Source organism: Lissotriton vulgaris, chromosome 1_1, assembly GCF_964263255.1.
Source record: "Lissotriton vulgaris chromosome 1_1, aLisVul1.2, whole genome shotgun sequence".
In the NCBI taxonomy this organism is placed as follows: Eukaryota; Metazoa; Chordata; class Amphibia; order Caudata; family Salamandridae; genus Lissotriton; species Lissotriton vulgaris.
This window is the reverse complement of record NC_141685.1, coordinates 626,502,695-626,519,505: the sequence shown is the minus strand read 5'-3', so window position 1 is coordinate 626,519,505 and position 16,811 is coordinate 626,502,695. Positions and strand designations below refer to the sequence as shown.

The window sequence follows — 16,811 nt, the reverse complement described above, 5'->3', positions numbered from 1 at the left end:
TGAGTGTCTGTAAGGAATATTGAGTAGCTGTGAGAGTATATTTCTAATATAAAATAGGCAAAACAAAGTAATAGAAATTTAAAGAGAGAACACTTTTCATTTAAAAACACTTTCCACGGTTATGTATAAGCCAAATGTCTGTATTAGGAAACCAATTTGGAGACATCTGATGACATTTCAACAGTGCCTGGTGTGGAAAAAGGAAAAGAACATAAATATATGTTAGCATTTGATCGTCATTATTCCAGACTTACACCAATATACATTACCTATAGTGTAACATTGTATTACAATGTAGTGAAAATACAATTTTCCCTTTTTTGCTCTTCTCAGCTTTCATACTTCTTCACTATAAACAGTGGTCCGTATGAAGCATCATCTTCGAAAAGTGGGGAAAAAACAATCAATGGATTGAAAAAAAATCCCATAAATGCCCAGTACAACATTATCTCTAAGTGAAGCTATACATTGCACTCACTACAATTCTCTAATTAATTGGTTTTTCTACAGCTACTTCAGTAATATAAACAAACCTAAGATAAAAATATTTCTAAAACTAATATACCTGGTACAATATTACAAATAAATACAAAGTAGTGTTCCATTTTGGAGATCCTTGTCAAACAATCGCCCCTTATAGGCGAAATGATGTTTAAGTAATAGCACTCCATATAGACAACATTCCATAGTGTAGTTTTAATTCCACAAATAGTATGTAGAAGTTTGGATGATGAAACAAACAGGTTAACTGTTTTGTTACGAAGACAGTTTTTACTTTCAACTTAAAGCTGCTATAATTGGATTATGTCCATTAACTTTCTGACTTCAATTACACAGTGTATTATATAGATGTGGTATTAACTCTTTTGTGAAAGATGAAAACAACTGTTGTATTATAAGTAGACCATAAAGGCATTACCCCCAATAGGCTGAAAAAATGTCTAAAAGGCAGATGTACTACATAAAAGAATCACAGTACACCGCATTTTTATTCACAATTCCTCCTTAGAACTTTGTTTGAAGAAAGAAAAGATAAGAGTTTGGAAATTTAAAGGAAGTCTTGGTTTGGATCTTAGGTTGATGTCCTTACATTCCATCGATCCAGTTTCACTTTTTAACCAGACCGTGTAGTCTCCAGAGCTTGTAATAATTCCTTCATGAAAGATGATAGCTAAATTCATAAATGTTCTTCCTGAAATTGATATTTGTACAGCTATGACATTTGTAAGTTCAGTTCCCAATTTAGAGACTTCTGCTCTGCATCATTGTAACATTACCATATGTATGTGCCAGGTATTATTAGAATTAACGCAGAGATAACATCTGATCTGCAGTTTGGGAAGGTCATGTTTTGGTTAGCATTCTTCAACCATATGTCAAAAGGCACAGTTTTTAAATCTGGTAATGTTAAATAAAGAAAAGTGTCAGAATTTATTTAAGTGGTGGATGAATAATCACAATCTTCACAATTATGTTTCCATGTGTAACTCAGTCGGAATAAATCATAAATGTTTACATCTTCTTCGAAAACTCCAAACATAACCATAATACATTCTTGTGTGTTTTGTTGACTGTTGGGAGTAAACATTACTGATCCACAACATATATTTAAAAGGTCTTGAATACCTGAAACAGAATATGTCACAGTTCTTTCAGTAATTAAACATTGGAGCAAGTGCAACAGTGCAGCACACAATCTCTTATATGGTTTTTACAAAATTTGGTTCACTAGATGTGGTAAATGAAACAGTATATTGAGAACATTGCATAGCAGTTGACACCTGACCTTTTTTCAACTGGTAACCTTCAACATGTACATCATTTACCAGTTTTCTTTTCTTGACAGCTTATACTTTGTCCCTGTGTCCTTTCTTTTCTTCAGCATCTGTACACTCTTTTGTAATCTTCCAGTTTGTACAGACTAACTGTTTTTCATAAACAGGGTATCGGCCAAAAAGAGGAGCATATACACTTCTTCACCGATTGTACTCTCTTATCCAGCTTGCATCAACACTTACCTTCTTTTCACCAAAATCTGTCAAAAACAAACCAATGTTCTAACTCACGACAATGCTACATATGACATTCCTTCTGTAAATACTGTACTTCTGATAATAACAAAATCTGTATCTACACTTTCACCTTGTGATTTATGGACTATTACAGCATATGCTAGAGACAGTTTGAACTGCTGGTGGTTTGCATATAAGCCTTTCACTAGTCAAAAATATACAACACATAGGCCAATCTACTTCACATCATAAATATGATCACATTTCATAGCCTAGTATTCAACCTTATCTCTGTTTGTGAAATTAATAAAAACCAATTACTTTACCCATTGCACGATTTACTAACCCTTCCTCTTAATTAAAATTTGGGTGCAAAATGTCTCGAAATTTTTTGCTGACACTAAAATTATTTTCTAATCCTGCAGTTTTCGATATAGACTTTTCGAACGCATCCAATTTTATTTGTTGTTTATCATTAAGCAGTATTGGGATGCCCCGATATCCCATGTTATCAATAGCTGTGATTTTCACAATATCTTCTTGTCCAGTTGTAGTAATTGTACGTTAAACTTGGAGCACTCTTGAAGTGTTGGAATTGAAATCCCTTTCATGGCCAAAGTCACCGAGAGAATTGTGAACGCCCAGCTGACCACCTTCATCGAAGAGAACTGCATCCTATACGCCTCCCAGTCTGGATTCCGCAGCAACCACAGCACTGAGACCGCTCTCCTCACTGCGACTGACGACATCCGCTTGCTACTCGACCAGGGACACACCGCTGCCCTCATTTTTCTAGACCTCTCCGCAGCCTTCAACACCATTTCTCATTGCACCCTTCCAGCCACACTTCACTACACAGGGATACAAGGAGCCGCCCTCGACTGGATCTGATCTTTTCTCTCCTGCAGAACCCAGAGGATCCGACTCCCTCCCTTCCTCTCGGAACCCACTGGTATCAACTGCAGAGTACCCCAAGGCTCATCACTCAGCCCCACGCTCTTCAACATCTACATGGCCCTCCTCACCACCAATGTAAGACAGCATAGGCTCAGCATTGTACCCTGGGCCGACGACACCCTGCTCATCCTCTCACTCACAAAGAATCTTGAAGACACCAGACTCTGCTTCCAGCAAGGAATGAAGAACGTGGCAGCTTGGATTAAAGACAGCTGCTTGACGCTCATCTCAGAGAAGACCGAGATCCTCATCCTCGGATCCTGCAACTCCACCTAGGACAACACCTGGTGCCCCTCCACCCTCAGGAATCCACCCACTCCTACCTCTGCATCATCCTCAACTTTTCCTTCTCCATGAACTGCCAGATCAACGCTGTCGCCTCCAATAGCTTCAACTGCCTGTGCATCCTCCGCAAGACCTTCAAATGGATCCCCCCTGAAAGCAGAAAGACCGTCACCCAGGCACTCATAACCAGCAGACTGGACTACGGCAACGCCCTATACGCCGGAATCAACAGAACTGTACTACACAGACTCCAGACAATCCAGAACGCCGCTGCCAGACTCATCTTCTGAACTCTGCATCACAAACACATGATCCAACACCTGCGAGACCTCCATTGGCTCCCCGTCGAGAAAAGGGTCACTTTCACACTCCTCACCTATGCCTACAAATCCTTCAAGAACATCAGACCCAAATACCTCAACGAGAAAGCATCCTTCCACGTACTCAAGAGGAACCTCCACTCCACTGACCTCACCCTGGCAGAGGTCCCCCACATCCATAGAAACAGAACAGGTGGGGAGATCCTTCTCCTACATAGCAGCCAAGACCTGAAACGAGCTCCACATGAACATTAGACACTCCCCAACCCTGCACACCTTCAGGAAGGACCTCAAGACCTGGTTCTTCGACTGATCCAGAGCTGCCCCCCCCCCCCAGCACCTTGAGACCCTCACGGGTGAGTAGTGTGCTATCTAAACCCCCTGATTGATTGATTAAACATACTATAAACTTCTGTTCATCAATGATATTGTGCATTAGTTCAGCTGCTAAATTATTAGATGGAAAATGTTTGTAGATAAGATGACTTTCCAAAGCACGTTTATCCTCTTTGGTTCAAACTCCTATTCTAATGTCCTCCAGTATATATGCATAATTTACATCAGATGCTTGTCGCATAATTTTCACTAGTTCTTTGTATTCAAAGCAAAAACAAATATTTACATTGCCTATATTGCCCAGAGAAATTATTGTTTTATTATGCGCAACTATTTGGAAAACAGGTTGTCCTTTTATGGAGGTGAGGTGCAGTACGTTACCAGACACTAATAAATGCTTTCCTTCAAAGTGCACAGCATAGTTTGTTCTTAAAATCTGCTGCATTCTTAAGTGTATGAATGATAGCATTACATTGTATACCATGCTGACCTCATCACTGATTTAAAGCTTAAATGTTTTCATTACTCTTGATACCTCATAGCAAGCTTCACCAGATAGTGTCTGGTATTCCAGTGTATTGTCATTGTTAACATGTTGCATTAGTATGCAATGCAAAGTAATACCTATAACATTATGTGTAGCTAATCCTGTTTGTGTTGTTACTACACAAGCCAAATTTGATTCTGTAGTCCTCTGTAGATAACCTGTGAGAACTTGATTTGGAAAGCTTTTTCCAATGCCAGCTTAAACACTGATGTATAGTAATATTGGTGAGTAAGAAGAACAATCACACTGTTTCCTCTCATGGAGAAATCCATGCCTCTATTTTAACTTTAACTTTGTTGTAAATTTCTTTGTGCTAATGTTTCAGTTGTTTTACTAAGTGCTCAAACTCCACAGTTTCCTCTCTGCATTGCCATCTCCACCTCATCAATAGCTATAGCTGCTTCATTTTGAAATATTGGTTCTCCAAGAGGATCTTGACTCACTGGTGCAGAATGCTGTCTGTTTTGTGAACTCTCATTGGTTATCTCAGCAGCAATGGATTCTTCCTGTTCAATCTCATCTTTCATCATTTGTAGGTAGGATGGAAATACTGAGCACTCGATGATATATTTTGCAACATTCAACAAGTTTTTGTAACAGTCATAGTATCCAGGTATTTTTGATCGTGTGCATCATGACTTGAACAACTACAAAAGTGCCAAGTAGAAAATCTCTCTTCTCTCTTAGGTGTGGCAACCAAGCTTTCAGTGGTTAATTAGATTTCCTTTGTTGCATCTGATCTAACAATGGTCACATCTAATTAGTCCACATCTTCCTTCTTCTATGTTTCAGTTATACTCCTCCTATATGTGTAGTTGTGAAGCACTTAATATGGACACATATTTTGAGGATGAGAACTCCTTCTAGGGTAGTAAGTATTCAGCATGTTAGTTTTCATAATATCTCTTCTTCTCAACCGAATTCTGTAAGATACTGTATTTCTGAGAAAGGCTTTAGTACTCTATTGTGACTGTTTGTATGGCCTAGGCCAGGGGTCTCCAAACCGGTCCTGGAGGGCCGGATCTATGCCAGATTTTTAAAATTACTACATGTATCTCAATGGGGATATCCAAAAAATCTGGCATGGATCCGGCCCTCTAGGACCGGTTTGGAGACCCCTGGCCTAGGCAGATGTATGACGTTAAAATGCATACTTTTACAACGCATACCTTTACAATGCAATTTTACAACACAACAACCATTACAACGCATTCCATTACAACGCATGCCATTACAACAAATTTTTCAAAACTACCTTTACAATGCATTCCATTACAACGCATACTACCTTTACAACGCATACCATTACATTGCATACCATTACATTGCATGTATGGTAAGTATTGGACAGTGTAGGGGTACAAATTACTATTCTAACTCAAGGGGGGTGCAACAGTAGGGTAAGTGTTGGATAGTGTAGGGGTAAAAATGACTATTCTAACTCCAGGGGGTGCAACAATAGGGTAAGTGTTGGATGGTGTAAGGGTACTATGCGTTGTGATGGTATGCGTTGTAATGGTATGCGTTGTAATGACTGCGTAGTAATGACATGCGTTGTAGTGGTATGCATTGTAGTGTCATGCGCTGTAATGGTTGCGTTGTAATGGCATGCAATGTAATGGATGTTGCGTTGCAAAACCTTTGTTGTAATGGTAGTGCGTTGTAAAAGTTGTGTTGTAAAGGTTGTTTCCCGGCCTAGGCCTATCCACACAATTCCTCTTAACTTGGGGAACAACCTAGCCAAACTCAACCTGTCGAAGCATTAATTAGAACCGATTTCTCTGTGGAAAGTATTTTCAAGCTGAAGCTGTACAATGTTTTGGTAAGACTCTTTTCTGCAGAAATCTCCTCCCACATTTCTTTCTTCTCGGTCTTGTCTGAATTTGTTATATATGAAGTCATATAGTTGCAAGAGCGATAGAGTTGTCTGTCACAAATTGTAGATCCATATTTGCATTCCACATCTTCAGAATCACAGGGCTGTACTCATTGATATACTTGGAAACCTCTGTTCTTTTCAGGCTGTATGTATTTTTGGGTGATTTTCATGTCAGGGTATGTCTGACTGCAGACAAAAAGCTTTTGACTCTTCCTTCTGAAATGACAGATTTTGGAAATCAAAATCAACATTTTGTGTAAACTTTTGCTTTTCATATGTATTTTCGAGTACATTACTTTTCACATATATGTGTTTGAAACCGCACCATCTTTTGGGTTAGTGCATGCTACATACTGTTGTATGCAAGGCAAGACAGAAGCATCAGTGTCTGTTCCAAAGTTTGGAGCATCTTTTACCCACAACAGCAAGTTAATATGGGGACTACCTCTAGCTTGGTACTCTTTGTGGCAAAAGAAACCAGTTACTTGACCAAGAGGAGGATTTGTTTTGTACCAGATGAAAGTCCTCATCGCTTGAAACCTGTGATTAAAAGGTCTGAAAATGTTTGCAACACCCAGTGAGCAAAGTTCTTCTGGTGTCTACAGATTGAAATTTTTGATGTTTGAGTTTGATCTCACTGGAATTCAGGCAGGTCAACCTATGCGTACTCAGCACAACTAAGTGTTAGGAACCAAGACGGTGCTCTTATGTTTCTCAACATTCCTTTTAGTTCACTGTGACGAAAAATACTAATATTCATTGGTGCCACGTTAGCAAGCAATCAAATCAATCAAGTTGTTTTCCGTATTGTCATCTTTTCCTTCAACTTTGTCCATGAATTCCCTTGCAGTAATATTTTGCAGATTCACTCCTGTCTTGAGAATATGATTTGCTGCATAAGATAGGCCTGACAAGTCACTCTCAAATATTAGGTGAATTATATAGGGTAGATGTTAGACCTGTCTGGCTTTTTGAGTAGTCCCTCCAATTAATTATTTATTTTGTCCCCTTTTTGCCCCTCATACCTTTATTAATTTTTGTGTCCACTAGCTTTTTCTAGGTGTTGGTCAAGGGGATAGGTGTTCTTTTCCCCCTCATAATTTTTCACCTCAGGCCTAGAGGCCTTTACTGACAGGAAAATGCTGTAGTTCACAAAATGGTGGCCACTAACTGTTTCCAACTGCCACATCCTAGACTGCCCCATAGGTTAACCTTAGGCCTTCCAGAACTTTCTGGGCCCTACTGGACCCTTTGTGGCTTGGCTATAAAAGGGGATAGGTCAGGGAGCCATTTTGTGTAGACCAGAGAGTGGAGGAGAGAGGCAGTGGTGAGAGGAGGAGGGCGCACTGGGAGCAGTTAGTTTGTCCTTGTGACAGACAGCCACTACAGGGAGACGTTCCCCCTTCAACCCCTGACCAATCCCTCCCAACCGCCTTCTTCTGCTGTGACGATCGGTCTGACTGTGGTGGAAACCCCCCCCCTCTGACCCTTGGCCCCACTGTCCCCTGTCGTTACGCTCTTGCTGGGAGACTTCTCCCTATTTCCCCTTTGGCAGAGCTTCACCTACCAGCGTTGTGGAGGAAGCGGATCCGAGCAAGGTGTGGTGTCCTGTATTCCCCCGAAGCTGTGAGGGGGAGGCTAGTGTCTGCGGAGCCTTCGTGGCCCTGGGGAAGTGAGCGTTCCGCTCTGGACAGTGCCATCAGTGGAGCCAGGTGAGAGGAGAGACTGCGGGCTTAGGAGCAGAGACAGAGCGAGCAGCGAGTAGGGCGACGCCAAGCGGGAACACTAGTCCCTCGCGCCTGGGCTGCCTCGCATCCTGTCTGAGGAAGCAGCCCAAGTGACGCGCAGGCCTGCGGGAGGCGGGGCCGAGTGTGGAGCGTGTCTCCGAGGCGAGCCGCCTCGGTGTGCAGGCGGCCTGTGAGAGAGTCGGAAGCGTCCAGGTGACGCGCAGGCCTAGTGAGAGGCCAGAGGATTCCTGCATTGAGATCCGACGGGAGGCAGAGAAGCTCCTCTTCACCGGATCAGGCGGGAAGCGCCCTCGTCCCTCGCCGCTTAAGGAGCCCCTCTCCTAACGTGGTGCTGAGGGAGCGTGGCTGGACTGAGGGGACCGGCGGAGGAAGCGAGCCGCCCTCGAGGAGCTCCTCTTTTGATCCTTTTTTCCCTCCTCCCTCCAGTAATTCTGCTCAGCGTGACAAGGGGCCCTCTTTGAAGTAAGGAGAGTGGGAGTGAAGGAGGAAAGTACTGAGCCCTCTCTGGGAATAAATATCTCACGAGTCAGAGGAGCCTTGGTACCAGTGCCTAAGTAAGGTGCCCAGACATCCTGAACGTTTTACTCCTACGCTGTGCCCTAGAAAGTGGGGGAAATAGTTTCATGTTTCCAACTTCATTGAGACAGGTCTGGGGAAAGGCAACTACTGAGCCAGAAACCAGGGGGACTGAGTCTATGGTCAGAAAGGCGCTGAAAGTTCCTACTAACTAAGGGACCCCTTCAGACACTCAAAGAGGTTGTTGATGAATATAGAGAACTTGTGAATTTCATACATTCCACACTGGGTGTGCATTCACTTTGTGTATGAAGGTACAGATAAGGGAGGAAAAGATTTAAACACTGTAGTGAAGTCAAAGCCAGTGGAAGTGGGAGGTTAATGTACTGAAATGTTCTATTGTTGTTGATCATTACTGCAAGATAACACTGCTGAAAATAATTCTACTGAGATAAGTTAGCATTTCTGAAAGTAGCATTCCTGATTTCATGACATCTGAATGTATTGAGCTGTAATTTTTCCACAGACAAATAAGTGATATTATTTCTCCTGATCACATGTGTAAATTTTCAATTGTGAATACTAAGAGCTAAAACAAAGAGAATATTATTTTTATAAAACAGCTCATATTTTTCCATACTTTGGTGTAGTGTTATTTTTGTGTGTTATTGTGTGGATTTACTGCTGGGTGGTTTGCAACCTTCACACTTGTGCCTCTAGTATCTATGTCTTACCATAGGCCAGGCTACCCTAGGTGACCTGACATCCCAGGTTCCAACAGTAGACATTGGTGAAATCTAGGATCCTCTGAGTATAGTCTTCGGAGTGCTTGACATAGAGGCCTGTAAGTGCGCAAGTAACTCATTGAACTCAAAATAACCTCTCTAAATCTTTTAAGCATGGGCTTTATAGCATACCTACAGCTTATCTTAGAAGTGTATTACATGTACTGAAACGTGGGTTTGACACTTGAGAATCAGCTATTACATGCAAGTGAAGCTTGAAGTGAAAATACACAGATAGTATCTGCACTACTAGACGTCACCCATGTTTGAAGGACTATTTCTCTGCATGGTTGAGAAGGTTGTGTCACTACTTGCCTACATATGTATGTCAGTGTAGGGGTACATTTGTAGCAGTGTCATGAGATGTTTAACTGAATGTGCCAGTATGTGACTATCTTTTTTACTACCTTCATGGCTCTCTAAATATGTGTGTAAGTGACTGAGCAAATAACTCAGTGAATGTGTTAGAGAATACGGAGCTATGTAGGTGTGACTGCAACTACCTTTCAGTCTGCGTCATGTATAAGTAGTTTCTGGTAAGTGACTAAATATATATATCCTTCTACAGGTATCTCAGTAGGTCAGAGAGAGGATCTATGCTATTCTGCACATTTGTGCCAGTTCCTTTAGAGGTGGCATACTGTATATAATACTTGACATCAAGACCTGCATGTGTACAAGTGAATTATTGAACTCAAAACAATATCGCCTAATCTTTTAAATACAAAGCACCATGCTTTATGGCATACCTACAGCTTATCTTAGAAGTATATTATATTGGGCTGAAATGTGGGTTTGACACTTGAGAAACAGCTATTACATGCCAAGTGAAGCGTGCAGTTAAAGTGCTGAAGCAGGATATGCACTACTCGATATCACCATTGTCTGATGTGCTATTTCTATGCATGGTTGAGAAGGTTGTGCCACTATTTTCCGACAAATGTGAGTCAGTGTGGGAGGGCACTTGTATCAGTGTCAAGATATGTTTAATGAAATGTGTCAGTATGTGACTGCCTGTTTTAGTACCTCTATGGCTCTCTAAATGTGTATGTAAAAGACTGAACAAATACCTATGTGTTATGGAATACAAAGCTATATACGTGTGTCTGCAACTAACTTTTAGTCTGCTGCATGTGTAAGTAGTTTTTGGTAAGTGTCTAAATGTATATCTCCTTCTGGGGTCTCAGTAGGTCAGAGAAAAGTTCTATGATTTCCGGCACATGTATGTCAGTTCCTTTAAGGTTTTTTTTTTTTTTTTAATAAAAAACAAGGGAACCCACTAGGTAACCAAGGACCTGGGGTATCAATTAACCTATGGACAATTGGTCCTTGACAACAAAGAATATGACGTTGTATTAATTATAGGCCACAATGAATTCTACAACAAGAGGAAAGTCCAGCCAGACTTTAATTCAATGTATTGAAAATGTACTTAATTAGACGAACAAACAATAAAGCAGTGGGACACCACAGTCCTGCATCCACGATGCTACACATATAATCAAAACATACAATTACAGTGGTATTTCAGGCAATTGGAAGGCGTGAGCAAAGAGAGTATTTAGCGTACACTTGCTTCACATATGCCGGAAACATACAATTTTGGCACATAATAGTACACTCATTGTTTAACCCACATATTGTGTCGACGGCGTTTCGATCCAATTGTATTAATGGATCATCATCAGGACTTCCAATGTTAGCCTGAATACAGAAAGCCTCAAGGGGTGGTTATCAGAGTGATGTTTGAACGATGAATTAAAAGGTTTATCTGGAGAAAGTACCAAATGAAGATAAGGTTAGGAAGAAATTTGCGGGCAGTGGTTGACGTCTGTAGTTTAAGTCTAGTTTCAGGACTTAACCCAAGGAGACAATGGTGGGTCAGGAATACAACCGGTAATTTAGCCGATGCCAGGGTGGATGGTCATCTGGCCTAAGTAGGAGTCTTTGCCGAGATGCCGATAAATGGAATCCTAAGGTTCACAGTGGAACCGCGTTCAACCGTACCGGTGCTCAGTCGCGCCGTTACACTCAGAAAAGGGGGTGGTGATGGACAGAGTGTCTGAATTAAGCAGACCACTCTTACCCAGTCCAAAGATCAAGGCTTTGCTTATCCTTAATAGTAACTTCATTTAGCCACTGATAATCTATGCAGAGTCATAAGTCATGAGTCTTCCAAGGGACAAAAACACAGGGGAGCACCAGCTGGAGCTCTAAAATAAACAATCAAACAGTATTCCAAGTTCTCTTTTAGTCACTCTTTTAAGGCTGCATTCTCTTGTTCAAACAAAGAGTATATCCAATCAAGGGGACACTGCAGCGTCTATCCATGTTGGAATTTTGCAGTTAAACTCTCTGTGAGGTGTGGAGTAGAAAACGGATAGTTTCTTGAATACATCTTTGTAACCTGGTAGCAAGCACTGAAATTGTGGAATTTCCACCTTGAAAAATTGCTGAACAATATTCTCCATAGTTACAGCAATAGCCTTGACAATAGTAAGAGGACCGAAATAATGAATGAATCATCTTTTTTGTGCATGGGCTGTGTCTCTCTAGCCAATGAAATCCTAATATTATGGCATAAGTTATTGTTGCTATAATGTCGAAACAGTGTTTCTTTATGAAATCCATAATAATGGTCACAGGAATAGAAATATTTGTGTAATGCTATATCAATCAAATAATTGAAGAGAATTGTTTGAATGCTTCACATCAACTCTTATGTTAATTTCTTCCTTCAGTCTACCACAAAATAGAGTTGTTTGTTTCCGGTTACCCAAACTGTTTCCCTAACAAGCTGCCACCAACTTAGTCATCTGTCTTGGCCCATCTTGGTTACATTGTCGAATATCACAGTAAGCTTCCTGAGCAGAAAACACATGATCAAGACACTTCCTAAAATGTCTCAGAAATTCAGAGTTATTATTGAGGCTAGGTAAGTGGCAGGCACCAGTGACATCATCCAACATATAGTTGAGTCTAAGAGGAGCCAATCAAATGCTTCGAATTATCTAGATGAAGCATAAACTACATGGGAAGAAAAGCACAATGAACCATATGAGAATCTAGAAATTCTTTCAAATGTGCAAAAAGCAGGTAGCAATGCAGCATGCTCAACACAGACCAACTGAAGATCCTCAATTTATTGCTGAACACTAGAAACTAAATTGGGATCCATAGTTCTATTTGGCTGAAGAAATTGACATCACAATCAATAGTAGGATACTGTCAATAGTAGGATGCAAGGTGTGCTCCAATGATCTTTGGTGTGCCTAAGGAATGGTCAACTAATTTTATAAAGAAAGATGTCCACACCTTAATTACATGTATAAATACCAGGTTCTGCTAGAAAGTTCCACAACTGAAGGAAAACTTCAGATGACAAAAGCTCCAGGCAAGAACATGAATGAATAAGATTTAGTGGCTGAATGAGCAGGCATTGAACAGACTCAAAGTGTTTGTTGGGCAGATTCTGGAGAGAGAATAAATCCAGGAACAACTTCTTCAAGACACATTGTAATAATGGTTCAACAAGAGACAAAAACGTGAATAAGGGGCAATGAAAAAAAACTCTTTGGTTGTATTTGGAGCAGTTCATGTTTAGTCCTGTTTCCTTGTATTTGTGGAGTGCAGAAAGCAGAAAATTAAACCATTCTCTAAATTTAGTTTCATTATTTTCATTTGGGACAGTTTTAAGATAAAGGTTGGAAACACAGTCATCATGGAATAGGTAGTCACAGGCAGATCACTCTCCAAACATCGATCTGGGAGGAAGTGTGCAAAACAGCCCTCCGTGCCTCTGACAAAACTCCTGCCTTAATCATATCCTTAGGCACAGAACCCCGGCAAGCAGAGTGTACCAGACATTACAGCAGGACTGCTAGACTGATAAGACAAAGCAAACCACAATACCCCCACTGCATGGTTATTTGCACTTTGAAAAAATAGGAGAGAATTAGTCACCTTCCATGAATCTAGCGCGGACCCTCATCAGGCTGGCTTTCGCCCACTACATTCCACAGAGACGGTGATTGCGGCAGTGATGGACACTCTTAGAACCGGCGCCGACAATAACATCCCCCAGGCTCTTGTCTTGTTAGATCTGTCGGCGGCTTTTGACACGGTCGATCACACCATCTTGATCGACCGTGTCAACAACGCCGGGATCCGTGGGGTCGCCCTTGAGTGGGTTCGATCCTTCTTACAAGGCCGCTCTCAGGCTGTCCACCTCTCCACTTTCTCCGCCCCATTCTCCCCCCTCACCTGTGGTGTTCCCCAAGGCTCAGCCCTTTCCCCGCTCCTCTTCAATTTATATATGCAACCACTCCTGGCATCCCTTCGTCACTCCCCAGCCACCATATACAACTATGCAGATGATCTGCAACTGATTTTTCCCCTGGACACTTCCCCTACCTCCCGTCTTAATATCCAAACCACAATGCTACGTATTTCTGACTGGATGGCTCATAGCCAACTCAAGTTGAATCCGTCCAAAACGGAACTCGTCCTGGTGGGCGGCCCCACCAACCCTTGGGATGACAACTTCTGGCCATCTTCCCTTGGCGCCCCCCCTCGTCCAGTCAGTACCGTGAAAAGTCTAGGAGTGATCATCTCGGAGGATCTATCTATGAAATCTCAGATTTCTGCAGTCACATCATCCTGCTTTTTCCAGCTGCGCAGGATTCGCAAGATCTGCAGATTCTTAACCAGAGAGGCACTCATTCTTACCATCTTGGCCTTGGTCATTTCCAGGGTTGACTTTTCTAACATCTTGTATGCGGGGATTCCCGCCTACCAGCTTCAAAAACTCCAGCTAATTCAGAACCAGGCGGCCCGCCTGGTGTTTCGTCAACCCAAACATCAGCATGTCTCCCCTCTCCTGAAGAGCCTTCATTGGCTCCCTGTGGCCAAACGGTGCTCCTTTAAACTCGGTTGCACCGTATTCAAGTCCCTTCACAACCACGCCCCGAGTTCATTTCCTCCAAACTCAGGCGATATCTCCCATCCCGCAACCTTCGATCCTCTGCCGACAATCTTCTCTGCATTCCACCGATTCGTCGAAAAAAACACGGTGGCCTCCGGTTTTCCTTTCTAGGTCCCACTTTTTGGAATTCCCTCCCTGTTTCCTTTCGTCACTGCCCTACCTACGATTTGTTCCGAAAAACCCTGAAAACTCACCTTTTTAAGTTGGCCTTTGAGTAATGCTCCCTGCCTCAGTTTGTTATGTCTGTTATGAGCGCCAAGAAACCGTCTCGGTGTACGTGCGCGGTACAAATTTTTTTAACATAACATAACATAACATCAAAGCAATGGACCAACCAGGCGGTAGCCACAGTTGTGGTGTCACCAATCAAACAGGTGAGTGAATGCATTGAAGTTCGTGGTTTGATTGCACCTCACACTGTGCACTCATCTCAAGTGTGGATTACATGTACAGACGTTTTTATTCACATTGCCACACAACTCTAAAAGTATTTGTACGTAGCAGTTCATCTGAATGGACTAGTGTTTAGACCATTGACAACTTACCTTTGGTTTGTATACACTATTATGGGCAAAAACTACCTTATCTGAGAAATTGAAGGGACATCTGAATTCTTCCAAAAAAGTCAGCTTTGATTGTCTGTGATGCAATGCATATTTAATAGAGTCTTGCAAACATGAGCATAAAAACCTTGGCTGCGACGTTCACCACAATGTAAAATTGGTCATATCTTTAAGGCGAAGAGTCCAGGAAAAAACGTTTGGGGAGCAGTGATCATGTAGCGGTGAGGATGGGACAATGTGTAGGGCACTGACACTTTTATAATATCCTCATTAGTGGAGTAGAACACTTGCTTCATCAAAATCATAAATGCATTTGAAAGATTGGGCAATTATAGAGTGGCCTGTCATTGACGGCCACTTGTTTGGTTGTTGGTAAACAGGAGCTGTATTCAGAAAATTGTAAAACTGCAGCTTTGGTGTGTAACGTGTTTCAAGTGTATTATAAACATCTTTCATGCTACTGCTATGTCATTCCTACTCAAGATCTAGGCTTTTTATTATCTTTTACTAAACCATGAACCAATGAATTCCACAGTATGTAAGAAGGAATTGGCAGTTGGTATGATCTAATGGAGATTATTTTGTATTACTTGTTTCAGCCTCTTCATGACCTTGCACTAGAAGCTCTGAGTAGTGGCAATGAAGGCAACATGATACTGTCACTTAAGGCAATTGGAAATGCAGGACAGCTGGCATGCATTAAACTCATTCAGAAATTCTTGCCTGGATTTTCACCTGGAGCATCCCAACTTCCTTACAGCATTCAGGTGGATGCAGTTATGGCGATGAGAAACATAGCTAAGAAGGACAAAAGAAGGGTAATTAAATCTGAGCCTGACATTTTTTGACATGTACACTTGAAAAGAAGCTAGCTCTCTTCTGAGTTATTATTTCATGGTAAAAGGTGGAATAGTGTGATTGAACTCTACATAATAAAACAGATTCACATTAATAAATGCATATCGTGCATTTGTGATATAGCTGCATTACCTACTCTGATGAACGGTAATCTATTCTACATTCACAACTGCCCCTGCCATTTCAGCTCTCAAATGCATTGTGATGAGATGAGATGAGATGAATGCTCTTTATTAAACTGTGAATATTGGTCTAAATATTTTAAGTTACAGTCTACCTTAAGTCACCTATCACTTCAAGTGGTATTAGATTATGAGCTGGTGGATTGGTATAACAACAAAATGAAGGATTGTCTTTTATTTGGAATCCGAAAATAAATATAGTCTGTTTTTATCTCCCAAAAAAGTTCTAACCAACTATCCAAATGGTGGATCCTTGAACGGAGGTGCACATTTCAACATACTGACCAGAATCTCCAGTTATTGTTAGGACAATCTTTGTGCTATCTGCTGTAAACTGATACTGCAGAGAGAATTTATGACAGATGCATGGCTTAATGAAGGCTGGAAGAGAGGGACTAATTTCTAAGAGCTTCACAGACTACTTCTTTGAGCAAGCAAAGCAGAATCCCAGTGAGTGGTAGGAGAGAAGGGAATCGAACAATTTACCTTTTCTATCTGACCCAAGACAATCATCATAAAATGAGCTTGCATTTTGAATGCCAACAAAAAATATAGTGTTGCCAACATGAGAAGGTTATCATCTTCAGTGATACACAATGCGTATCGCTAATATAGAATGAGAGGCATTTGAATCACCCAGATCAGTGGTTGCCTAATTGAATTTGAAGTGGGGGTAAGAACTATTTGTGTTTGAGGAACCATTCTCTGCAAACATCCATGACAAATCCCCTGTATTTTTGGTGCATAAATGTCCAGGAACGATCAAACTATCAAACCTGGCATAACGTCCATGTTGCCATCAGTGGCTTTAGCTCTTTCAAAGATTGTGGGGGTAATGC

The 16,811-nt window shown here is 41.4% G+C and overlaps 1 protein-coding gene across 1 annotated transcript in view; it reads left to right on the top strand.

Moving 5' to 3' along the window:
- LOC147747587 (vitellogenin-1-like) overlaps nucleotides 1-16,811 on the top strand; it is a 1,134,322-nt gene that overhangs the window by 399,179 nt on the left and 718,332 nt on the right. Inside the window, exon 11 of the mRNA XM_086925703.1 lies at nucleotides 15,532-15,750. Within this exon, the coding sequence (XP_086781829.1) occupies nucleotides 15,532-15,750 (219 nt within the window). The remainder of the gene's footprint in view (nucleotides 1-15,531; nucleotides 15,751-16,811) is intronic.